Source organism: Tamandua tetradactyla, chromosome X (genome assembly GCF_023851605.1).
Source record: "Tamandua tetradactyla isolate mTamTet1 chromosome X, mTamTet1.pri, whole genome shotgun sequence".
In the NCBI taxonomy this organism is placed as follows: Eukaryota; Metazoa; Chordata; class Mammalia; order Pilosa; family Myrmecophagidae; genus Tamandua; species Tamandua tetradactyla.
In genome coordinates, this window is record NC_135353.1 from 159,187,828 (window position 1) to 159,215,472 (window position 27,645).

General features: G+C 40.8%; 1 protein-coding gene across 1 annotated transcript in view; it reads right to left on the bottom strand.

Moving 5' to 3' along the window:
• Positions 1-2,303: 2,303 nt before the first annotated feature.
• CA5B (carbonic anhydrase 5B) overlaps positions 2,304-27,645 on the bottom strand; it is a 50,735-nt gene continuing 25,393 nt past the window's right edge. The window contains exons 3-8 of the mRNA XM_077146551.1: positions 21,052-21,249; positions 13,846-13,964; positions 12,701-12,796; positions 10,895-10,957; positions 9,868-10,023; positions 2,304-5,257 (exon numbers count right to left, since the gene is read on the bottom strand). Of these exons, the coding sequence (XP_077002666.1) occupies positions 5,078-5,257; positions 9,868-10,023; positions 10,895-10,957; positions 12,701-12,796; positions 13,846-13,964; positions 21,052-21,249 (812 nt within the window). The 3' untranslated portion in view covers positions 2,304-5,077. The remainder of the gene's footprint in view (positions 5,258-9,867; positions 10,024-10,894; positions 10,958-12,700; positions 12,797-13,845; positions 13,965-21,051; positions 21,250-27,645) is intronic.

Here is a 27,645-nt window from a genome sequence, read left to right on the forward strand (position 1 = left end):
GTTGACTTCACGTAGTCCACCTGGGGTTTCAGGGAGAGGTTTCTGATGCCTGAGCCCGGTTTCGAACACTCGATTTCCCAGGTAGAGAAGGGTCAGAATGGAGTCGCGGATAGATCAGCATAAGCAAAGGCACCAGGACGTGAAACTGTGGGATTTTCCCGGAACAGCAAGCATTTGGCACTCGAATTCAATTCAAGAGTAGCAAGAAATAGGGCCGTAGAGGTGGGCTGGGACTAGGTTATGGAGTGAGCCTTGTCCGCTGTGCTGAGAATCTTTTAATTATATTCTGTAAGCATGTGAAACCATAGAAAGCTTCTAAGTAGAGGCTTGCTGTGTTCATATTTGTGTTTTAGATATACTACTCTAGTTTGCCATATGGAGGATTAAAAGAGGTAAGGCTGGGGGCGGGCCACCATGGCTCAGCAGGCAGAGTTCTCCTCTGCCATACCAGAGACCCGGGTTCGATTCCCAGTGCCTGCCTATGCAAAAAAAAAAGGTAAGGCTGGAACACTACAACAATCTAGGTGAGAGGTGATGAAGAATTAAAATGAGACTAGGCTTGGAAAAGTAAAACTCAGCTGTGCTAACAGTCAGACTCTGAGGTACTCATACAAGGCCAGGAAGAAGGACACACTGTAGAAGTTGGACACACTGTAGCTGCAAAATGACTGAATATCCCCATCTTCTGAATGACTGAATAACTTCCCTGGCTCCGCTTTGTTGCATTCTCCTCCAAAACAAAAGTTGCTGAGATACACAGTTACCAAGCTGCCCCTCCTTCCCTTAGTCCCTCCTTGGAACTAAGGGCTTCAGTAGAAGCCGAGCCCTGCAAAAGAATCCTGCACAAAGCTGTGTGCTACACGTCCTCTTACTGAAAGCCTTGAAACACACTCCTCCCCCCTCACCACCAAGTTGACCTTGTCTAGCTCAGTGGATCAATAATTAGGGACATAAACTTTGGAGTCCAATGGACTGGGGAACTCATGATTTGGCTTTCTGTGGTTTTGAGTAAATTCCCTTATGTCTAGTACTCACCTGTACAAAATCAAGATAGTAATAATAGTTCTCATCTTATAAGGCTTTTGCTGTGATGATTACATAAGATGATGCATGCTGTATGTTAGCAGTGTGGGGGACACAGTGAGCGTCCAAAACCTCTGTTGTATCATCATCGTCATCGTTATTGGTGTGAAAATTTCCTGACCCCACAAGAACTTGTCCTGTGTACACTTTTCACCTTTTATAACACTTATTACACTAGGTGTTTACTTCTTTCACTTAATCCTAAACTCCTTGAAGGGGGGAGGGGGGACTAGGCAGTTATCCCAAACTAGAGGATGCTTTGGGTGGCACAGGATGCTTGTAGCTGTGCAAGTCACCAATTTTGCTGGTCCCTGTGACCAGGACTCATGCTGAGAATCACTGCCATTCAGAAAGCTGTAGCGTTTGGGCTGCTGTAACATTTCTTATGAATTAGACCAGACTTTCACTTTAAAACAATAAGAATGTCTTCTACAAAGATATTCCTAGTATTAAAAAGATACAGATTAGATTTTACTTCACTGTGATTTAAAAATGAATGTAAATCTCCTTTTATAGAAGTTAAATATTTATTTTCAACAATCAATCACTGCACTCACTTTCATGAACAAGCTTGAACTGCTCTAGTTAATTTTATTACAGAAGTAACTCTAAAAGCCGATTCCATTTCCAAACGATAATTACCATCATTTGAATTCAATAAACTATAAGGTAGAAATAAGGCATGTAAAATTTTAATGCCAAGATACATTCTGCTATGACATTTTGTTAACACATCTATCTTTATTCTGCAGCATAATATATATTTTGTATTTTTCTAGTCCTCTGCAATAAAACATCTCCCTGTTCTCAAGGATGCATGTATCAGGTTAGTGCTCTGTTATGGGAAAATGCCCACATGTATATTTTGCACAATCAGTAGAAAATAGCTGATTATCACCCACAAAGATGGAATAAAATATTTTATTTCCATAAGCCATTTAACAGATAATGCTATTATTAAATATGAGTCTTAGTTATCCTAAAATGAGAAAAATTTGATTAAAAGAAAATGCTAGTCTTTCCAGAAGCTTTAATCTAAAGAAGGTTGATCTCAATTGCACAAAAACATAATGCATAATGTAGACAATTTTTTGATGGAATATATATATCGAGAGAGAGAGATAGATACATCTTCCCTCTCCCCTAAGACTGACCTATGAATAAATTTGTCAGTGAAAGTATAAAGGGAGCACAAGAAAAAAAAATGTCCATTTCCTGACTGCCAGACTGAGATGCTTTTAATTAAGTTGCTTTTTTTTTTTTGCTACAGTAGGACCATAGTAGTAGGAGTCATTCGATGGTCAGTGTGGAAGTTCTTCAGTAAAGAACAGTTCATTTCTCTCCTGCCATTAATGTCAATGTTATTCACCAGATTAATTCAAAGGCCTACAGTAGGGTGAGCTGAGGAGAAGTGGTTTTTCGCATTTCTGCTTCTCTAGTAAATCCCTATGAGTTTTCTAATCACTTTCTGATGTACATGTTCAAGGATACCTCAGTAATTTTACAGACATCTTATACACTCAAGAACAACTAATAGGAAGGAAAAGTCATTCATATAGACATTGTTAAAAAAAAAAGTGGGGTTTTATTAATCTAGTATTATTTAATGATGGTGAGCAGCAATTTTAATACCAAATTTTTCTCAGCCTTTCGACAGACCTTAAGTCCCTTTCTCCCACTCATGGCTAAGAAGGTACAATTGAAATACTTTTGTGGGCATTAAAAATAGTTTCTTGCTAGTGTGTTATCAGTAGCCAGGGTATCTACAGTGCCCCTTTGGGTGTCATATGATTAAAGGCATTGAAGAAAGCACACACCCAAGGCCGTTTCCATAACTTCTGCAGGGAAGGTGACTTTGCCGGTTTGAATATGTTGCATACCAAAGAAAAGCCAAGCTCTTTAATCCTCATTCAATGTTGCTGGGTGGGAGCTTTTTGATTGTTTCCATGGAGATGTGACCCACCCAACTGTGGGTGGTAACTCTGATTCGATGGTTTCCATGGAGATGTGTCTCCACCCATTCAAGGTGGAGGGTTGCTCACTGGAGCCTTTTAAGAGGGAACCATCTTGAAAAAGCTTCAGAGCCACCAGAACCAACAGAGCCCATGCAGCCTGAGACCTCTGCAGATAAAGAAGGAAAACACCACTGGGGGAGCTTCATGAAACAAGAAGCCAGGAGAGAAAGCTAGCAGACATAGCCATGTACCCTTCCAGCTGAGAGAGACACCTTGAACTTCATCAGCCTTTCTTGAGTGAAGGTAACCTCTTGTTGGTGCCTTAATTTGGATATTTTCATAGCCTTGCCTTAATTTGGACATTTTCATGGCCTTAGAACTGTAAACTTGCAACAGGGTAAGTTCCCTTTTTAAAAGTCATTCTGTTTCTGGTACATCGCTTTCTGGCAACTAGCAAACTAGAACAGTGACCACAGAATTTATCGTGCAAACTAGGTGAGAGTGAAAGAGGGAGTTATTGATAATTACACCACAATACCAGGTGTAAGTAAATCAGGACTGGCAAACCAGGAACACAACACCCCGTACCTCTGAGATACAAGGGGTGGTCATGCATTCTGTACATTGGTCTGTGTTCCACTTTGCAACACCTAGTGTGATAGTTTTTTCCACTCAGATAATGCAAGCTGCCTAGAGGGAAGGCTGTGTGCCCTGGAAAATCTGTATTTTGTGTAGAGCACACAGGCTCCCCCTTCCCAGAGAAGGCATGCACCCTAGAAGCAAATGCTTTCACCCCACCTTCCCCTTTTTTATTGGAACAAAGATATCTTCAAACACTTACATATACAACTCTAACCCTATCTTGCAGACCAAATTAGTAGCATATCAATGAAAGAGGTACCACCAGTTAGTGATGCAACACTGAGTCTGAACACAGGTCTATAAGCTGTTGGAAATCGTCCCAGGTATTTATAAGCAAGGGTGACAATGGAATGGATTTCTCAGAATATGTGGAAATCTCTAGATTTTAATCTAGTTCATAGGTTCCTCTCCCTATTACTGTAACAAAAATCGTCTAAACCACTGTATAGATTGGTAAATTTAAGTTGATCACCTGCCTTGCAAACCAAGAACCTCAACAGAAGATGAAATAAAATAAAGTTCAGACAGTTTTAAAGGGAAGCCAAGATAGCTCTGTCATGGTGGAAAAATATTATCACTATATTCTATGAAAAAATACATCAAATAATGCAACACAATCGCAGAAACTATAGGCAATTAGATTACTTTGAAAAATATTTCTGAAAATGTGCCATGCGAGAATTCTAAGTCCTAGGCACTTTAAGCCTTTTCTTTACAATGTTCTGCGTGTGCTTTCTATAGGATCAAGCCTTTAAGCAAAATATGTGCTCTTCAGAAATTCAAAAAGATTTCAGGATATAAGCAAAAGTCCTTGTTTTCTAATGATTATAAAATATAATTTCTACATCATCAATTGACAATAAGCATATCAAGTATTAGCAATGGCACCTAATGATCAGGGCAAACATTCTCAAATAAAATGCATTCGAAATAAAATATACCTAAAACCATGGTCAATGTTCAGCCAGGATGCAGCAGTCTGGGCCTCGTGGCTCTTTGTGACAGGCCTGTGTTCTGGGTGATCAGGGCCTGTGCTTTACACAAAATTACATGATATTTTGATTATCATTGCTACCCATTACTCTGTAGAACCGCTAGCCAATAAATCTAAAAAGGGAGCACAAAAAGTCCGACATAGAACAGCATTACAACTGGCAATCGGATGCTGTAAGAAGATGTTGCGTGTCTTGCTGGTGCTTCAGTGACAAACATCATCATGGAGAAAAGCCAACCTGTGTTTACCAAAGAGCTTTCTCTGGCAATTGATGGAGCGCTCCCACACCAAGACCCGAGCCTCTATGAGAATTATTAAGTGCAGGCATTTCGAATACTCTATAGAGAAAATATTTTAAAAGCTGTTATGTATGAAGATAAAATGCAGCCCCGATATGAACGTCTTAGGGGGTAGCTTGGCTGGTCTGCTGCTTGGCTTTCGCTTGTATGTTCAACACATAATCGTGGCGAAAGGACGACCGGACAGTGCGATTCATCAAAGGCTGAAGGGGGCGGAAGTTGTCGACCATTCTTTTCTCATTCTCCCCCTCCGAAGTGAAAAGCAGGGTCCGAAACTGCTCAAGCTAGAAGGAGAAACGGGAAGCATAAATAGTTTCAACAGCAAAAGAGCTTTGATTAATGAATAAAGCACTATCGTTCGGAAAACTAGGGAACACAAGAACAAAATTGGATATAGAAGGAAACCCTATTTCTCTGTAGGAATGTCTTCCCCGCTCAGCAGAGGGTATAAAATGCACTGGCGTGTCTTGTGTGGAGGAAAAGCAGCAGGATGTGGCGAAACCAGTGGGGCACTTGGGATAAGAAGTTTGGGGTTCGAGTGCCCTGTCTCCCGGATTGTGGCCATTTGTTGGGGATCAGTTACTTCCTCTCTGATATTTAGTAGTCTCATCTTTAAATGGGCAAAACAGACAGCTTACAGAAAAATAAAGAAAAGCCCTGGTATATATACTAACAGTGCAATAAATGTTCTTTTTATAAAAAAAATTAACCGAATCATCAACATACACGACGTATCGCTAATTGTCCATCGCAGTGGCATTGCTGGGAATCCAGTTGATGGCTGGCATTGTCCAACAGAACTTTCTGTGATGATGGAAATGTCTTCTCTACATTCACTACGGTAACCATGAGCCACACATGGCTATTGAGTGCTTGAAATGTGGCTAGTGTGGCTGGGGAACTGGATTTTTAATTTTTTTGTAATTTGATTTATACTTAAATGTACAGGGCCACGTGTAGCTACAGCCTACCTTATTGGGTGGCCGCAGCTCAGTACAAAAGCAGCATCAAGTGATTGTTCTTTAATGTGGCAGTTTACGTCAACCAATGACCTCTTGGCTTTCTGGACAACCACGCTAGGCCCCACTACTTACTTTACGCTAGCTGGAAAATCCATTCACATTCCCCCCTCATTTAACCAGGCTCGCTGATGCCATAGAGGACAGCCTGGGGGCACAGTCAGCGTGTGAGCATTTGCTGGAACAAAAACTTGAAACCGAGGAGAGCACAAGAGGCTGGACTATGAACAGAGGCAAGCACCCAAAACTGTGGCTGTGCTTGCGAATTACACACCTGGCCTCAGCAATTAAGAAGATGCCCAAATAGCGGTTGTTTTTCTTCGGCTAATTGCAAAAAATGAGAGATAACCCGCTTACCAGTAAGAAATTGCTTTAGATCAGGAGAACAGATTGGTATAGTCCCCTGAACGATGATGTTGAAGATACATATTTTATCTATAAAATGCTCCTCACATCACCGAGGGAGAAGAGCTACAGAATATGTACTGAATGATTTCACTTTTGTGAAAAAAAAAATTATGTATATTTATATAGATAAAAGACCAGAAGAATTTACCCTAACAATGACTAACACTGAGTGGTAAGATAATAGGCAGCTAGGAAGATAAATGACATGAGACATTTTTTTCTTCCTGTATTTTTTGCATTGAAATTTTATTTAATAAGTTCTCACATGGGCCACTGGCCCCCCTGATTTATTTTTTCAGTGTTATGGCAATTTGTAAATATGAAGGACAGTAGCAGAGTAAGTGTATATACCAAAACAGTCAGGCTCATGGTCAGTTAAGCTCTGCATTTTGTCTGGTGGATATTGCCAAGGAATGTCTGTGCCCACAAAAGCTGTGGAATACCCCCCACCTTCTCCTGAAAAACTATTCTCCATCTCAATGATCAATCTCTTTTTATTCCCCTCCACCCATTTAATGGGCCTTTTCGAACTCTGGATTCTCAGCCTAGACTGCTTCTTGGAAGCAGGAATTATTCTTCAAGAGCAGGGCTGGGCAAAGTAGTACTTCTTTTGTTTGTGCTTTCAGCCTTAAAGCAATTGACTCCAGAGATTCCCGCCGGGACGCGTGAACGGCGTTCCGGTACCGAGCTCTTCGGCCCTGCCGTCTGCCTTACTGTTCAAATCCCACCCGGGACCTGTACCTCCTCCTGCCTCTCTGAGCTCCCGGGGCTCCTCCCTCATTCCCAGGCTGACACCCTTTCTCAACTCCTCCGACAGGCCATTCGATCCCCTCTCTCTAAAAAAGGTCCCCACTCCATTAGCATACAATCAAATTTATTTTCTTCGCACTTATCCCAAGTTCTGACTAAGGACCTTTCCATTAACTTCTCTCCTTTTTGTCTGTATTTCCTTCTACAGTATAAGTTCCGGGAGGGCAGGGGCTGGACCTTTGCTTCACCAAGGTCTTCTCAGAGCCTACCACAGTCCTTTGAACAGAGTAGGTGTTTAAAAAACATTTGTTTAATGACTATTAGTTGAATGCGTGAATAACATCTTCATTGTCAAAAACCCCAGCTTTTCTGAGCTCTTTATATATTAGGGAAATTAACCCTTTCTCTGTTTTATTCACTGCTGTGTCTCATAAACTTAGAAGAGTGCCTGGCATATAGTAGGCACACAATAAATCATAGCCGAATGAATAAATATGAGTTGTTAATATTTTCCCTGTTCGTTGTCTATGGTGGTTTGCATCATGCAGAATTTTAAAGCATTTTATGTAGTCTAATTTACTAGTTGCTTTCTTTATGACTTCTGGTTTTGCTTTACAGTTAGGAAAAGTTTCTTCCATCTGGAGGTATAACAGAATTTTCCTATGGTTATCCTAGTATTTTTTTTTTTTTTTTTTTTGCACGGGAAGGCACCGGGAATCGAACCCAGGTCTCCGGCATGGCCGGCGAGAATTCTACCACTGAGCCGCCATCGCACCACCCTATCCTAGTACTTTTATGGCATTATTTTTACATGTAAAATATCTGGAGTATATTCCTGCATAAAGTTTGAATGACAGATCCAACTTCTTCCCCCACAAATGCCTGCCTGCTTATCCATTTATCAATGAGCAATACCATTTACTGAATACTCTTTTCTCCCATAGAAGCTGAAATACTACCTTTATCATAAACTAAATTCCCATAGGTTTTTGAGTATAGTTCTGAATTTCCTATTTTGTTCCATCTTTATTCATGTGCCAGTGCCGCACTATTTATCATTGCGACTTTATAATATCTTGGGGATCTAGTTCTTACTCTTTGAAAAAAACTTTCTTAAAGAATGTCTCCTGGCTATTCATGCTTGTTTGTTTTTCCATGTGAGCTTTAGAATGAACATATCTATTTAAAACTCCTCTTGGTATATTTGCTGGGATCACATTAAATTTATGAAGCATAAACAATTCATGAAGAATAGCAACAATAAAAATTGACATCAAGGATGTCTTTAATTTTTTTATTAGAGAAGTGTAAGTTTACAGAAAAACCATGCATAAAATACAGTTTCCATAACCAAGGATGTCTTTATATCTTCCTATTCAATAACATGGTATGAATTTTATTAGTTCAAGTCTTCTCTGAGTCCCTCAGGATTGCTTTAAAGTTTTTTGGTAACTTTCCTCATTAAGTTTACTCCAGTTTTAATTTTCCACCCCTTATAAATAGTGTTCTTTCTTCCATTTTATCATCTACCTGTGATTTATATATGTCAACTATATTGATTTCTAGATATTAATATTGTACTCCACTAATTATTGAACTATCTTACTCACTGGAGTAGTTCTATTGCTTCTCTAATTTCTTTTTCTTTTCTGGTTTAATTACAGAATATAATTATAGAATATAATTTAATATAAAATTTAATATGTTAATAATAGTGGGATTAGTTGATATCTTTTCTACATTAAGCATACTATTCACTCTTGAACGAAGATAAACTTTTTTTCAAATTAGGGAAGCCTCCATTCATTTCCATTTTATTAAAATGTTTTTAAAATATTGAATGGTGAACTTCATTAGTCTCAATAATCTATGGAAATGTTTTCTCCATAGATTTGCCGATAATATGAATTCTATTAATAGCATTCTTTTTATTGAATCATCCTTGCAGCACTGGAATAAATTCTCTACTTGGTCAAAGTACACATTTCTTACAATGTACTGCTGGATTCTGTTTCTAATACATATATATATATATTTGCCTTTATATTTTCAGAAATATTCATGCATAGTTACTTTTTTCTTGTCCAATCTTTGATAGAGTTTGTGATAATGAATTTTGATATATCTGTTCCTATGAAAACATGTTATAATCAATAAAAATGTATAAGCAGTTATAATTATAGTTTAGTTCCATTATGAATTAAACAGGATTTTGTATATTGGTATAATAACCACCACTTACACTTAGTTTCTAAGTAAAAATAAATTCCAGCTCAAAACAACTGATTTACAATAAAATTTCGGGACAGACATTACTGGGTTTTGTCTTTATCCTGAGATTCCATTACAAAATTCTGTTAAGGATTTTAAGGGGTTTTGAATACATCATTTCTGGCCTTCATTCGTTCCTATTGTAGGGACTTAATTTATATATAGATTCACATTTATAGATAAAATACACACTGCATGTACAATAAAACATGTCATTGTCAAGTATGGAAGTCAAAAGCTTATGTTCTCCCACGTTTGAATTCCTCTCTAGTTAAGTTGAAGCATCTTCTAATTCATGTCCAAACTGAGACAAGATGTTGGCACATTTTAATAAAAATGTATAAGCATTACAAGATGTTAAGAACTGATGCCAAATTTTGAGTCTAGTCTTGTTTTAAACAAGTACACTTGAGCTTCTTCACATGGAAATTGTGGAGAGAACTTACCTGATCATGACCAACCTCTATCGGTTGCTTCTTAATGATCCAGGTGACGGATTCAGAGAGTGGTGGGGTAGTCAGAGATCCCGAGTAGGTCCAGTAATCAGAGCAGGTGGGCATCAGGCAGGAAGGGTCAAATGACTCAAATTCCAGAAGGGTGTCCTGCCAGAAAGAAGGTGTCACTGAGTCACTGTTTAGTAGTGAAAACCACTCACTCAGGAGTCAGATGTTAAGGCAATGATTCTCAGGGGGTGTCCAGGCCCAGCAGTGGTCTAGAGGTGCTCCAGCTACCTGTGGGCAGCTTCTGGAAGACCTACAGCTTAGGACAGACTCGTGTACATGCTTTGTTTCTGCAAATGACTATGTGTTTCTGATGCTCTGCAGTGGGGACACAGCTCAAAAGGTTTTCTCCCTTTATTCTAGTGAGTCTGGAGCAGGAGATCTCCTCTGAGTGTTGGTGGCGGGCTTCTCTTTTTCAAGAGAAACTAATGGCTAACTCTCATTTTAAAATTAAATACAAATGAGGAAGGGCCAGGAGCCTAGGATAAAAGGCCGGGAAGAGGGAAGGAAATGGGAGAGAGGGAGGGAGAGAGACAGAAAAAAAGAGAGGGAGAGATGGAGGGGGCAGGGAGAGGGAGGGGAGGATAGAATACAGTACACTGGGGGTGTGGACAAAGGTATCCAACTGAAGGATATGGGGGATTGTTCTTAAAGTAGGACAAGTCAGGTTTCTGTGGGTTTTCTCTTCTCCCTGCCATGTGAGGCAAGAGCATCATGTCTATTCCCAAGTCCTCAAAGGCATGGCAGCACAAACAAGCTGGGTACCTGCCCAGGGAGTGGCTCCCGCCCTCCGTGAGGGGTCCCAGGGCCAGGGGCTCTCTTAACCCAAGCATCATAAAGGGCAAGTTGTCTTCTGAGGCAACTTTTAAAGGAGACTGTTAACCTTCATGCCATTTCCCAGTTTCAAAGTGCCTTGTTAACTCTGATATGGAAACATACAATTTATTTCCAGTGACTTAGGGGGAAAAATTACCTTATGCCTAATGGATGGCAAAGTATCCACCAGTTTCTGTAGCTCTTTATGATGGTTGCCCAGCTAAAGAACAGTCAATGAGAAAACACTTAAACAATTGACACTGTACAGTAGGAACAGGATGCCAATCAAAATTAACCACCTAGTTAATGAACCATCTGAAAGCAAAGTTACCTCAGTGCCTTTAAACTGGCAGCTTTGAAGGCAGTCATAAACACTGCTGACTCCGATCAGACATGGGAGATCCGTGGGCTGGCTGGCTGCAGGGCAGGGTGCCCTCCCTACCCACCCCTGTCCTGTCCCCCTCCATCCCCCCACCCCTACCAGACTCCTCCTGGGGTCACCAGCAGGAGAGCACTTAACCTTGGGAGCTTTCATGCCCTCTGGGAAGTGGACAGGATGCTATAACAATCGAAGCATTCTTGGGAAAATGAACTAAAAACACACTGAGCAAGCGAAGGCACTCCGGAGTACTGGGACTTTTCCTCCTCATTTCCCACGGTTGTTTGCCTTGATCTTTTTTTCCGTTTAAAATAGAAATGTCCAGCAAGCCACAGAGGTCATTTAAATTTTTCCACTAGCTCATTAAAGGGAAAACGAAACGGGAAATTCATTTGAATAACATATTTTATTTCACCCAGTATATTTAAAATATTATCACATCAACATGTAATTGATGTCAAAAAATTACTGAGATAGTTTACATTTTTCCCATACTGAAGCAGGATAAAATAAGACAACTGTATGTCCCTGGTTTCCTATTCAGCTGTGAGTTAACAGACAACTCCAAATCCCTTGCTTCTTATCTGGTTCCAAAGGGACTAATACAAAGCTGCAAACTTCCTGGGACAAAAATTTCCCTAAAGGCTACAAACCTCCCCAAACCATGGAATCTTCCCCAGACCATAACAGCTTGTAAAATTCTGGGCCCAAAGCAAACTCTTAGTTAATAATAGGTCATAAAGATTGTCATCCATTTGCCCAAAGCCAAATTTTAGGTATGTAACAACAAACCATGAATTCTGCTAGCTACCTCCTCCTAAAACAAAAAAGACTACATTACTATGGATACCTGCTACCTACAAAATTTCCTATAAAACAAGCTGGCCCACTCCACTCTCTAATGGGGGGGGGGTTAATGCCCCCATTAACCTCTCTAACGTGTACTCTCTTTTTGATAAACTTCTCCTTTTAATAAACTTTACTACTTATTCCTAATGGTCCTTTTGTCTCTAAATTCTTTTAGTTTTGAGGCTATCGAACCTGGATCAGGGCTCAGCTGGCACCATTGCCGTCAGGGCAATGTTACAATACTAAGCGTCCAAAACCTGCTCTGTATTTTACACTTACAGCATATCTCAATTTGGATGCTAAATTTTTATCAGAAATACATGATCTATATTTCATTTTAAAAAAATTTACACTTGAAAGTATACATTCACCTTTCCAAGTTGTTCCAAACATTCTTAGGTGTCTCCCAATGATGGAATCGAGTGTTATTAGTTCTTAAATTTACATTTTAATTAATTAAAATTAAAATGAAATAAATTTTAAGATTCAGTTCCTCAGTAGTGCAAGCCACATTTTAAGTGCTCAATTGCCACCTGTGGTTTGTGACTACTCTATTGGACAGAGCAGTTTTGTACAACTTAAAATAAAGTTGTAACCATCTTGTACTTCAACCACTGTTTGTTTATATCAGTGTATGGATCCTAATATTCTTAAATTAAATATAACAATATTGCAATGTTCTTTCTTCATTCTAGTAGACACTACCTCATTTAAAATCGTAAGATATTTTTTTACCTTTAAAAACACCCCTATCACAGCCAAACCATTTTCTTCCTGTGCTGCATCTTCAAAGCTTTCAAATTTGACCGCATTCCAATGCACCAAATGCAGCTGAAACACCATTAAAGAAGGTTTAATATATGATAATACAGGGATACTCCAAAACAAACGGGCAGCATTATTCAACAGACCATGTTTTAAAATATTTCCACACTCAAAATAAAGCCACTGTTAAAGCCATATAATAATCAGATGCAAAATAAGATAGAAATAACTAACAGGAAGAAATTTAGGCAAGAATAGCAATTAACAGTACTTTGGAATAGAGAGGGATTTATTGGGCAAGAAAATTTACATAGCATAGTAACATTTCACTGACACATCAACATTTGTCCACTGCCATCCTGCTTTGCATGAAATATTAATATCCAAAATTCCTTTGCATTAAAAGCTGAAAAGATGTTTCTATTCAGAGAAGTAGATTCTCCCATTCTCCCTACAGACATTGGATAGAAGTTGAAGACAAATTTCTTCTTTGACAGATAATCAAGTAAAATACATTTCTTTTTTATTCATAAAGTGACATTTCAAATTAAGTTAGAAAAAGTAGTAATTTTCTACTTCCCAGCTCACTCTTTCTATTGAAAGTCAGTCGACGTCCATTTTTCATGAACTGACTTTAGGGTGCCACCATCCATCCACCAGCCCCCCAATTGAGAAACCTCAAGGCCATTGCTAACCCTCCACCCCCCACCCCCACTGTATTCTTGAAGAAGAACTGGTTTTTATTCCAGAAATGCTCTGCAAATTTTGCTCTTTCCCTCTATCTCTATTACTATGCCTTCATTTAGGTGCCCACCAACTGATACTTGGAGTAATCCGGACTTATGGCCCTGCACTGTTCCAGAGTTATTATTTTCTGCTCTCATTTGTGTCTGGCCCAGAATTCTGGAAGAATTCAGTTGCAGAACTTGAAGATTCAATTCTGCTACATTACTTGACGTGAGGGAAGTTACCGTTTGCACGTCTAAGGGGGGAACAATCAAATGTGCCCCCGAGAGTATTTATTTAGCACTTATAGGAATCACTGATTTTTACTGCTACTTACTGAGGAAGACCAGAAATATCCCAGCCCTTCATAGTGACCAGTGGCCACATACCTCGGCCGGGTAGCATTTGCTGTCCACAGTGTGCTCGGAGCCCCAGGCGTCGATGGCCCCCCAGTGGAAATGGAACTGCTTCAAGCGGTAGTTGTGTTCCAGGGGTCCTCCCTCGATCACTGAAATGGCACATCCAACAAGTCGGGGGATGTTACTCACACCGTGGGGAGGCTGGGGGGAAGGCCAACTCTGCCGTGACCCTCTCTGTGGACAGCCTTAAATGGAGCACGCTGTATTATGTCCAAGCATATATAAACTTGATGCACATGTGGTTAATACATGTATAAGGGTGAGACCTGTGCTCCAAAGGACACCAAGGTTTAACTCTAAATACATATACATCAAGCCATATACAATTATGAAGGCCAATTCTTGAGTTACTTTTATATTCTAGATTGTGCCCAGGGCGTGGGGGGGGGGATGGAGACAAAAGAGACTCTTATTTATGCACTGATCTTTGCTTTTCAAGTTTTGCAGATCCTAGTATTTCTTTCCCTCTCATTGAAATGGAATAGGAAATTTGCAAGTCAAAAATTATCACTCTCTCTCTTCCAACTGAGTAAAAACAATATGAGTCATCCTCACAGCATGTGGGAATACCTTCTGTTAAACTAGATTTTTCTGGGATTAGTGAAATCAATGCATTTTAGGCAAGATATTCAGATGAGATAAGTTTTAAAAGTCACCCTTCCTCTGGCTGATTAAAAACAAAGTTTTTTTTGGCATAAATTTCCTGAAGCATATTAGTTCATCATTTTTTCCCCATCGACCCCGCCCCTGACAATGTTGGTAGCTGATGAAACCAATTCAGCAACTACAAAACCATCCACCTCCTCCACTGCAATGGCCTTTAGCAGTTATTACATCACTGCTTCAATTCTATGCACACAAATGATCCAGGACAGCAACTCCAGGCCCCAAGTTTGCTGCATACGTCGTGCCCTGGTCTGCTATATTCTTAACCAGCTTTAAAAAGCATTTTACAGAATTTCCTCTTTTAAAAAGAAGGAGGAGAGGTGCAACAGTGGCTCAGTGACAGAACTCTCGCCAGCGATGCTGAAGACCCGGGTTCGATTCCCGGACCCTCCCTGTGCCAAAAAAAAATAAAAAAAGGAGGAGGAGGAGTTTTGTAAGAGGTGAATGAAAACTTCAATTCGGGAGTCAGGGGAGGAACAGAGAATAAATACCATGTGATTCAATAAATGAACAGGACTATATTAAAGTGTGTGGAAATAAAATAAAAGTGACATCTTTCAAAAATAAGATTTTTCTATGTCAGCTCCATAGTGTGTGCATGATGTGGGCAAATATTTAATTCAATCTATTGAACTAAATTGCACTTCTGGTCCCTAGTTAAGTGACCATGGCCAGAGGAGAGCGGCCAGCTTTTCTCTCCTGTCCCTAGAACAACACAAGGCAGAAAGAAGAAGTCACCGATGGGAAGCTGTTAGAGGTAGGGACAAAGCTGGTCTTCAGGGGTGTTTTGGTTCACTCACACTGCTGATTCACACAGCACACAACACGTTTCCACCGAGCTGCCAACATTGAAAGCTGGATGGTTGCCTACAGACATCCAGATTTCTAATGTGACTTGAAAGTGGGGTGAACCAGATGTGTTGGGGGCACACTCCCACTGGGCAACAAGTGGCCAGCTGGGAGAATAGGCGACCCCTTCAGATGGGCCCAGCAGTTCTCCACTGTCCCTTCCACTGTCCCCTTCCTTCCAGCCTCCCAGCCTCGCTGCTGGGCCTGTAAGTGTATCTGCAGCTGTGATCCCTGAGAGAAGAGGTCAGACCCAGGCAGCTGACTCTGGCCCTGCTGGCTAGAAAAATCATTAAGTCCCTACTATGCGCTGGGTATGCTACTGATGTAAACTGTACACAGGGGAGAGGGGAGACAGGAGGTATTCTGCTGTCTAATGTAGTTAAGGGCATGCAATTTGCCGGAAAAGAATCTCCGTTTGCATTAATAGGCTATGTATCGGGAGCCATGTATCCTGGCAGCCTTTAAAATGGCCCCCAATGTCCCGGCCTCCTGGTATTCACACTCGTGTACCATCCCCTCCCCTAAAGTGTGAGCTGGGATGTCACTTTCCAGATTCAGTTACAAGAAGATTCCCCCTTCCGTTCTGTTCACCTTCTCTGGCTCTTCTCGCTTGCTCACTCTGGTGAAATCAGCTGCCATGTGGGGAGCCGCCCCGCGCAGAGGTCCACATGGCAAAGAACCAAGGGTGGCCTCTGGCCAGCCGCCAGCGAGCAACTAAGGCCCTGAGAGAAACTGAGTCCTCCCAAGGTTCACAAGAGTGAGCTTGGAAGTGGATCCTTTTCCAATCAAGCTTTGAAACAAGACCCCAACCGGGCTGAAACCTTGATCACAGCCCTAGAAGAGACCCTGAGCTTGAGCAACCACCTGAGCTGTTCCGAACCTCTGAGCGGGGTCTGCAAAGCCCTCCACGAATCGGCTCCTGCCTACCTCTGCACCTGCTCTTCTGCCACTTCCATGGTGCACTGTCCACACGGTCATACCTAACGCAAGGGCCACGCTGCCTCACACCTCCACCGCTATGGGCACCGCCTAGGCGTCACCTTGCCAGGAAGCCTTCCCTCACCAGCAGCCAGGTGCACACCTCCATCACAGCACTTCATAGCCCGCATTAGCACCATCTCTTCCAAAGGGTCTCCCCGCTACACAAAAAGCTCCTTAAAGCGGGGCCATCTCTTATTCCTCTTTCTATTCTGAGCTCCTGGTACAGTGCCTGGCACTTAGTAGGTCCTCCATGAAACAAGGACCTGAAGTGTCTGTTGGGTTTGTTAACTGGGCCATCACTGGCCACCTCGGCGAGAGTAAGGGAAGAGGTGGGGCAGGGCGGGGGAAGATGAGAGGATGAGAGGGGAAGTAGGATGGTCAGGCACTGAAGGGAGGCAGAGGGCAGCAAAATAGAGGGCAGAGCAGTCGTAAGGGGGCCAGAGATGTGTGAGGTTGTTGATATTTTGTTCTTTATGTACTCTAAGATGAAAAAGGATTAAGCTTGCAAAAATTAAACGCAGATATAAAACACTTAGCATAGAGTCTGGCTTTTAGCAAGTGGTCGGACTGTCTTCCTTCGCTTTGAAATGTGGAGGCGAAGGAGCTGGCAGAGAGGGAAGGATGAAGACAAAGGTAACACCCTGTAGGCCTCTCACAGATAAAATTCAGTGCAGGAAATGGGGGTGATGGACATGTTGTAAAATGGGACTGTGCTGAATCAATGCATTTTTTTAAAAATAAAAGCACGCATACACTCAACTAAATGTAGGGCCAGAAGCAGGGAAAGAGAACTTAAAATATTTCTGAAAGCGTTCTTACGGGGGCTTCCTAGTTAAGACCTCAGAAAAGTGTAAAATTAGGGAGGAAGACTGGGCTAGGAAGCACCCCTTGAAGGAGAAGTGAATGGAACTCACTTCTCCTTCTCTTTAATGCCTGTTGAGATTGCTGATAAGCCCAAAGACAATTCAGTGCCCTTCCCCACAGTGTTTTGATCTCTCACTTGCACTGACAAAAGTAAGTAACAGCATGCTATTCAGGAAAACCAAATACTACCACTGCTACTACTAAATTTCCAGCAGGGGGCAGTGATAAGAGATGCTCACAAACCTCTCATAATCCTTTTAATTTCTGTAAGGTTGGTCCTGATCTGCCTTTCATTCCTGGTTCTATTCATTTGCGTTCTCTCTCTCTCCCTCCCTCTCTTTTTCTTTTGATCCACTTAGCTAAAGGTTTGTCGATTTTGCTGATCTTTTCAAAGAACCGACTTTTGATTTAATTTAATTTCTGTTCTATTCTTTATTTGTCTTTCCTTCTGCTTGCTTTGGGTTTAGTTTGCTCTTCTCTTTCTCATTTCTTATGGTGGAAGTACAAGTTATTGGTCTGAGGAACTTCTTTTCTAATATAAGCATCTTCATCCATACATTTCACCCTAAGCACTGCTTCAACTGCATCCCATAAGGTTTGATCGGGTTTTGTCACATACGCTCTCCAATCCTTTTTTTGTGCACATCTTTTCCCAGTTCTTTGTAAAACACACGGCAGCAATATTTCCTGTTTTTTTTTCTATTTAAAAATGTATATACATTGATATTGATTGGATCCTTACTTTTCTAGAATTGTTTATCTTTCTTCATTTCTAGGACGCCTTTGCTTTCTTTTACTTTTTCTGTATTTTTTAATGTTTATTCACTGTGGCTTCCTCTTTGAATGCTATTGATTATTTTGCAACAGCATGGAGAGACAGCAGGAAAGAATAAGCAGGAAATAGGAGGCAGTCACTGAAAGTTGAAAAAGAGAGAAAGTTAGGTACTTAGTAAAGATTACTGGTATTTTAAAGCAAATAATTATTAAACCATAATGAAAAGGGGCTATCAGTTTTGGTCATTCTCAACAAAATAATAGGAAAATTAACAATACCTCTTGTGCTGGTTTGAAAGGATGTATGCACCCTAGAAAAGCCATGTTTTAATCCTAATCCCATTTTGTAAAGGAAGCCATTTCTTCTAATCCCTATTCAGTACTGTATGTTTGAAATTTTAATTAGATCATCTCCCTGGAGATGTGACTCGACCAAGAGTGGTTGTTAAACTAGATTAGGTGGAGACGTGTCTCCAACCATTCCAGGTGAGTCTTGATTTTACTTTACTGGAATCCTATAAAAGAGGAAACATTTTGGAGAAAGCAAGAGATTCGGAGAGAGCAGAGAAGAACAGCATGGTCACAAGAAGCAGAGAGTCTACCAGCCAGCGACCTTTGGAGATGAACGGGTAGCTTCATGAAACAGGAAACCAGGAGAGAAAGCTAGCAGATGATGCCGTGTTCGCCATGTGCCCTTCTAGCTGAGAGAGAAGCCCTGAACTTCATCAGCCTTCTTGAATCAAGGTATCTTTCCCCAGATGCCTTAGATTGGACATTTCTATAGACTTGCTTTAATTGGGACACTTCCACAGTCTAAAAACTGTTAACTTGCAACTTATTAAATCCCCGTTTTTTAAAAGCCATTGAGTTTCTGGTATATTGCATTCTGGCAGCTAACAAACCAGAACACCTCTCTGCAATTTTTCTTGCATATTTTGTAAAAACATTATGGGAATGACTTACCCAAGGAAAAAGATCAAGGAATGACTTAATCAGTTGGGTTTCCAGGAATCTAAAGAGCTATTAGGAGGAAAACGAAGGTCATTTGTTTTTCATCTTAGATTAGCCGTGGAAATGGGTGGATAAGACTTATTGAATACTTTGTTCAAGAGATTAAGAAATATATATAAAAAATAAAACAAACAGCTATTTGCCCTAAATGATCTTGGGAATTAACTTGCTTGGTTAAGAAGCCCGTTAAACAACTTTTTAAGATTCCAGTTCATTGACACCATGATATATTGGCAACACACAGTGACTGGCCACAGATCCCAGAGTGTGCCCAGGCTGTCAAGGGCTACAGAAGGCTGACCTAGGATCCTTAGAACAAAAGAAAGAAGGGAGCCAGGCACCTCGCTGGGATGGAGGCTTGAGAAGATCGCTATGCATCCAGTGTGGGAGATGGTGTTCTGTAGGGTGGGTCTGTCCTTCAGATTAGGTAGAGCCCTCAGGGAGAGAGGAGTTTAGCTTGATGTTTTGAAAATTTGGGGTAATGCAGTATTTGGGGCCCCCAGTTGAGCTGGGGGGCACATTGGTATTTTGCAAAAATTAAGAAAGATGCCCATAAATCTAGGAGGAAAAGGAGCAATTTTTTTCTTAGTTGGAGATGTGTAAATATGCTGTTCAGGGTTTGCGGGCCAGATGATGCCATGGACGAGAAAGAAGAAAATGGTGGATACAGAGCCACCCTCAAGGACAGACTAGAATACTTGCTGAATCACAGGAGAAAAATACGCTGGAGGGAGGAGAACCAGAGCGAGAAAAAGCAGATGAGAGGAACAGTCTTTTGGCTTTGGGCCAGAAGGCCAGGTTCTAAGTATCGGAGCATCACTAGGAAAATGCCAAGAGAAACAAAGATGAATTCGAGAATTTTAGAGCTGGGATAAACACAGGAGTGAACTCTTCCATTTCATTCCTTAAGTTACTTTTTTAAAAAAATTTTCCTCATTATCATTTTCATGAACCAATTTCCTCATATTCATGAAAGAGAACAGATTTCTTTTAGATCAGGGTTTCTCAACCTCAGCTTTATTGATATTTGAGGCTAGACAACTGTTCATTAAGGCTGTCCTGTACATTGTAGGATGTGTACAGCATTCCTGTCCTCTACCCACTAAACACCAGTAGCAGTCCCCTCCTCACCCAGTTGTGACTGCCAAAAATGCCTCTAGATGTGGCCAAATGTCCCCAGATAGGGATAGGGATGGGGTGGCAAAATCTCCACTGGTTGAGAACCGGTACTTTAGGTACACTGTTTCACATAACGATGATTTCAGAATAATTAGGACTATTTGATACCATCAAGTTCAGTCAAGAATGAGTAAGAGAAGACGAAGGAGAAGGAGAAGGAACTTGCCCGGAATTAATCACATTCTGCCTTCAGTAGATACAAAGAGTTTTTAGATAAACTTTGAAATCATTCAGATTAGTTTCCTAGTAGGTTCAAAGAAAGAGAAGACTCAAAAGCAATCTTATATTTGAATTTGAAAATCCCTTTTAAATTGTATTTCTTTTAAAACTGATAACACTCTTAACAGATTATGAGTTTCCATTTTTCTAAAACGTGACTAGTCTTAAGCTGTAAAGACTGCAACCTTATACACACAAGAATATTCTTTTTGCCCCATTTCAAATGTTTTGCAATCTTATTAGTTAAAACTCATTAAACAGTATTAGTACTTAATACAGAAGTTACTTGCAAAGTCAGCAAACAGAGGAAAATTAATATGTATTCAATGTACACACATAAATTAAATTTCTGGCAGAGTTTAATTGCATGCCCTATCTTCTACACCAATTATAGAATTAATATATAGAAATAGATATTTGCATTAACAGAAAGTACTACTTATACTAGTCAAAGGAAACATGCATGAAACTAGAAAGGATTTTCCCCCATACATTCAAAAATATAGTCAAATGACTTCCATGTCATCACTAATGAAAAAGGTCAAGGATACCGTTGAGGTAGTTTAACATGTCCCAAGTTGACATAAAACTGCTCCTTTTACTCCAGATGAGACCACCACATCTTGCTCTTACCTGATTTATCTGTAGAATCATCAAATTCCACGAGGAAAGAGTACCCGTTATTCCAGATGTGGAGGCAGGTGGTTGGATCATAAGCGATGGTGAGAGGTTTTAAGCAAGGATCGTAAACACTGTCCCTCCATCGGATATTGATTGGTGATTGTCGATCACCCCCTGGAACCAGGTCGACCCTCTCCCAGAGTGGATGCACTAGGAGAAAGTAGATAGGGGGTTATCATCAGGACAGTCCGGCATGTAATATCATGCACGAAGGGGAAAGAATTTTTGGAAAGCAAACACTGAACCAAATTTTATATGTTTGCTTAAGTGGGTGCGATGAGTTCACCTCTATGTAAACAAATTTACAGGATTAGGCAGCCATTGTGAACACCTGGGTAGAAACAGAAGCATTGTCAACATCCTTTGAGTTCTGTGTGTCACATGAATAACACAGCCATTACATAATACAGTGCGTGTATATATAATTTGTCACCCCCCCCCACCGCTGACATTACTGATGCTGATTTTCTCCCACAGAGTCAAGCACCAGCGCTTCATCTGTGCAGTTCCCTGATAAATAGCAGCAGATTTCCTGATAAACAAGAACATCCACGCTCAATGAATATAAACCATTTTAGGTTGAACAGTTCTCTGCACTTAAGAACAGCACAGATGGGTAGAAGTAAGACCAAGAGGAAAACTAGGAGAAACGTGAATTGACACAGCTCATTCCCAGTGACCTTCTGCAGCTCGCCCTACTGCTAAGAAAGAGACAGAGGCTTTGGGAAAGTGCCAAACTGCAGCCCAGTCAAACTGTTCATGGCAGGGCCACCTTACTATTTTCATAAAACCAGGAACCTGCCTCTGGCTTAATCTTACATAGGAGACATTCCTCTTTGTTGGGTAGTTACCCAAACCTGGGATTTCAAAATCTAGTCTTTTATTTTTTTGCAAAAGTGCTCCATCTGTATTGATATTTAGAGCTCTCTGTATTGATGGAGAACTCTCATGGAAGCGTCTAGACCCCTGGTTCTCAATAGAGGGAGCAATTTTGCCCCCATCCGGGCAGAAGACATCTAGCAGTCTGGAGACATTTTTAGATGGCACAACCAGTGGTGGGTGCTACTGACATCTAGTGGGTAGACACCAAAGATGTTGTTAAACGCGCTACAATACACAGGACAGCCCTCCGCAACAAAGAATTATCTGGCCCCAAATGTCAATAGGGCCAAAGTTCCTTAGAAAAGAACAAAACCTTTCTGTTACAGAGACTTACAGGGAAACCGGCATACTACAATATTATGGATTAGAATGCAAATTCCTTGCAAGCAGAACCATATCTTTGTCCTTATATTTCTTGCCCTGTAGTGCCTTATTAAATATACACACTTTTATGTGATTACTGCTTATCCAACTGCTATTGTTGAAAAAAGGAAACCCTATATTTGGCTCCAATTTTGTTATAATTTTAAACTGCTAGAAAGCCTTAGAACACCCTGATGGAGTTTTCAAGTTGCATAGCACAAAGATACCACACAGCGTCTCTCCTCCGACATATATCCTCAGGATGCGACTAATAATTTCAGAATTTTCACCCTTCAAAACCAATTAATGAGGATCTCTTCTTCAGAAGACTAGGAAAGAACTGGAATAATGCTCTGATCCCTAATCTGATGCCCTCTTTCACCCTTATTTGTTCCCCCACCTCATTCAGGAAGTGGATAGAATCACCTCTCGCACCCAAGCGAACACCAGTCCAAGAATTACTCTTTTCTTTCAATTACTCTTCTAAGGACGATGATGCTCCTATCAATTTATGCCTTCAAGTTTACAAGTTCAGCTTCCAGAAGGTTTTCTTTCCTCTCCCACCTCCCCATTTAAGAATCTAGACTGTCCCCTGCTGAGAGGGCCTTAGTCACTGCCCGCTTAGTGAAGCCAGCTTTCTGCCAGGGGCTGGTTTTGCTAAAGATAAACTCACGGTTTTGTTCTCCCCTCCCCTTTCTCCAGTTTAACAGAAGAGAGACTGGAGTTACTTCTTGGGAGTTGTTCATACTTTCCCTCAAACAGTATGGTGATTAAGTGTTTTGACTAACAGAGCCTTCATTTTCAGGGTTTCTGCTCTTGTATGTAGAAAACGAATTAAACAGAGATCCCAGTGATATCAACTCAAGGTTTAAGTGAGCAAAGGCACCCAGTCATTAGGAAGGCGTCAGCAACTGGTCGCTGAGGAGCAAATCACAACAAGAATAACCCCCTTTAGAGTCCACGGCGAGGGTGTGCTTGTAGTTCTTATTATCTGACTAGTCCTGGCTTTGGTTTATTTGTGTGCTTGTGCTACCTATTACTTCAGTCCCAGGAAGTAGCCCTCCTTCAGCTCTTCGAACATGGAAATCTCATTCCTGCCTCCACCCCTTCGTTCCTCCTCCTCTGCTGGAATCAGTTTCCCCACATCGGCTCACGGCTCGATTTTATCATCTGTAGGTCTCGGACTTAATTTTCACCTCCTCAGCAAAGCTTTCCATGGCTACCCTCTTGTAAAAACATCCACTCTTCTTCTTCTTCTTTTTCATTACAGCACTTTGCTCTTTTCCTTCAAAACATTTATTGCATGGTTATAATTATAGTTACACCCATATATGCTATATTCGCTGGTGCCCCCACTGCATGAGGAACCAAGCCGGCTTCCCATGACCCCTGAGAGAGCTAATGAGCAAGATGAAGGGCACTGCTGGCAGGGCTGATGCTCCCTTTTTTCTTTATTCCGTATTACCTTACTGATGGCCACGTTATTATTTCTTTAAGCATCTTTTCAGATTTATCTCTTCCTCACCTTGCACGAGACCACCAGCCTAGTTCAGGCCCCATCACTTTACTATCAACCTTCTAGATCGCTTTTCCTCCCCTCCCTCCCCTCTGCTCCATCCTGTGTTCTGCCACCCATCAGTTTTCCTAAATTATCATGTTGCGCCTGTGCTAAAGACTAAGTCCTAACTTCCACATCCAAGTGCCAAGATTTTCCTACTAGGAACCCACCTCACCTATCTGATCTTATTTTTTCCCATTCTTCCAAAATTCTGGTCTTATTCTGCTACTCCTATGGTCACGCTACTCCCCTTGTTATGCTGCTCCTCTTGCCACTGTACTCCCATTCCCATGCTTCTCTCTTTGCCATGCTACTCGCCTTGGCATACAACTCTTTTTACCACTTACACAGATTTGGCCCTATTTTTGCTTGTGCCGAAATGGTCTCTCATCTCCAAGATGACCTTTTCTCCAACTACTCTGATCCTTCCTTTCTTGGAACTCACACTACATTCAGCATCACACCAGTTAGCACCATTCATTCCTCATGTAATGTGTGTTTGCTTCCTGCTCCAATGGCCTATGTCAACTCCCAGCTCGTGGGACCTGGTCAGGTACTTTTTCTATGGCCTCCATTGCTGAACTGGATACCAGGCACATAAGGAGACACAAATGGTGACTTTACTGATAGAGAAAACCAAACAAGTACATCCCAATGCTCTTTAACCTTACCTCACCCCCAAGGTCTCTCTAGACAGGCAAGCAGGTGTACCCCAGAACCCTCCCAGGTTCACTTGACCACTCTCCCTTTTTCTCTCCATTCCTTAGACTCCTACCATGCTCAAGGTCAATTCAAGACCCTTCATGAAAACTCCACCATACACTGAGCATCCCTTCATCTACTCTCACCCCTTAGCACCCACTCTCTCTGCAGCTGCACTATCCAACACAGAAGCCACTCACTCCTGTATGTAACAAGTCCAAATCGAGATGTGTGGTAAATGTACCCACCAGATTTGAAGATTTAGTACAAAACGAAGAATGTAAAATAACTCATTAGTAATTTTTATATTGATTTTATGTTAAAATGATAACATTTTGGATATATTGGGTTAAATAAAATGTACCACTAATATTAATTTCACCTATCTTTACTTTGTTTTTTAAACATGGCTATTAGAACAATTAGAATTACCTATGTGGCTTGTACTTTTGGTTCACACTGTGCATCTACTGGAAAGCATTGCTCTCTATGCTCTTATTGGGTTTTTGCCTTGTGCCTTGCACTGAACTTTCCTTTTCATTGTAATGTCCTATTTCCTCATGTAATCGAAGACTCTGTTTATAGGCCTAGGGCTTAGTGTAGTAACAGGCTATATTGGGAAACGCTCCATATGACTGTGGCCTTGGTAGAGAGATGGGCTGTAAAAGGTTGATAGTGAGCCAAGTTAACCAGTTATCAGCACAGAAGACTAAAGCTCACATTTCCAGGTTGCCACTGTTTAGCTGAAGATACAGATGGCTGATGCCATTAATAGGAATCCAAAGAGCTCTTGTTTCTCAAAGCACACCACAATAATTAGTTATAAAACAGATTTCAGAGTTTGGTATGGGTTACAGTTCCACAATTTTAGGTTTTTCCTTCTAGCTACTCTAAGACACTGGAGACTAAAAGAAATATCAACATAATCATTTAGCTGTCATACTCATTTGTTAAATCCTATCTTCTCTGTTATAATGCCACCTTCTCCTTTGATCCTTCTCCCAATCTTTAGGGGGTTTTGGGCTATGCCCATTCCAACTTTTTTATGTTGGAAAGGGCTGTCAATAATATGAGATAAGGGGATGGAAGTAGGTGTTGTTGTGGAGAGGCTCGCCCCTCTGGTCTCAGGATGGGTTCACCTAGGAACCGATCTGGAGGTTGTAGATTTCTGGAAACTAATCATAATGCACAGAACTTTGTAGAATCTCAGATTGAGCCCTAGGTGTTCTTTAGGGTTGGCAGGAATGGTTTTGGTTGGGGTTTGGCACACCATGATAGATAGCAATATCTAGCTGAAGCTTGCACAAGTGTAGCCTCTAGAGTAGCATCTCAACTCTATTTGAACTCTCTCTGCCATTGATACCGTATTTTGTTACAATTCTTTTCCCCATTTTGGTCAGGAAGGCATTGTCGATCCCACAATGTCAGAGCCAGGCTCATCCCTGGGAGTCATGTCTCAAGTTGCCAGCTAGACTTTCACCCCTACGTTATTTTTATTCTGTCTAAACATTAAAAGAAGAAAACTATCCTAAGTATATTGGATTTTCAAATTTAAACTTACAACTTTCTGTCTGAAATAAAAAAAAGTTTCACTAAGTAAATAAATATGACTACTTTTTTCCACGTTAAGCTGAGCCCACAGAGTGCCAATGTTAACAATAAGCCAACAAGGATAGGATGGGCATATGTGTAGGAAGCCACACCCAGCAACCAGAAATTTGCCATGACTCAGACTACTTTATTTTCATGAAAACACAGACAATATTGGAGGAAAAAAAATAAATATACAATACAAATATATATATGGAGCTGTTTCAAACCTTTAGATTTAGCTAAAGTAACATTAATAATCTTTTCTTACCTTTTATTTTTATTATGTGCATTTGGGATCAAGAGAGAAAAGAGACTGTCCCAAATGAAAGTTTATAGTTTACCCACTTCCAAAGCAAGCCAACTGCAGAAAATTCTGTGCAAATTCCTTTTTTCTAAAAAAAAAAAAAATTACACATAAAAAGTAAATTTTGAGTCTTCCTGCTTCAGCCAGCCAGCCTCTCCCCAGAGCTCATTGAGGACCTTCATTGGAGCTGCCAGCTCACGGCCTTCCCTACAGACGCTGGACTCTACATCCACATGGTTATGTGAGACACTTTTATAAATTTCATATTTACAGATATCTCCTGCTGATTCTGTTTCTCTAGAGTACTCTAGCTAATACAAATGCTAGAGGAAAAGAGTTTGTGTAAGCTATTTTAGTTATGTTGGTATGAAAGAAAATAAGATTGTTATACATTAAGGATGAAAAATGTAAGTCTCATTGTTACTACAAAGGAAATATTGCAGAATATGCAAGCTCATACACACAGGAGAGTGCAGGTTTCCAGAGGCTGGAGGTATGGGAAATGGCAAATTAACACATAATGGTATAGGGATTCCATTTGAGGAGATGGGAAAGTTTTAGTAATGGAGGTTGTTGAGAGTACTGCAGCATTGTGAATGTGTTCAATCCCACTGAATGGTATGTTTGAGACTGGTAGTGATGGGAAAATTTATGTTGCATATATGTCCCAACAAGTAAAAGAAAAGAAAAGTTAACTAAATAGACAATAACAATTAAATGTAATATGCAATCATGACCATAAACAAGATGGAAGATGGGGGAGAAAAGTCCAAAAGGATATTATAAGCATATATTAAAAATTGCAATATAGACTGTAATATTTCTACAAATGTTTAATTACTTGAACATGACTAATGTCCTTAAAATGTTAAGGACATTGTGTTAGTTAGATTCAGGTGTCAACTTGGCCAGGTGAGCATACCTAGTCTTGTTGCTGCGGACATAAGCCAATGGTACGTGAACCTCATCTGTTGCTAATTACATCTGCAGTCAGCTAGGAGGCCTGTCTGCTGCAATGAGTGACATTTGACTTAATTGGCTGGTGCTTAAATGAGAGATCGCAAGGTAGCACAGCTAAGCAGCTGGGCATTCCTCATCTCGGCACTTGCAGCTCAGCCCAGGCCTTTGGAGATGCAGAAAGAAG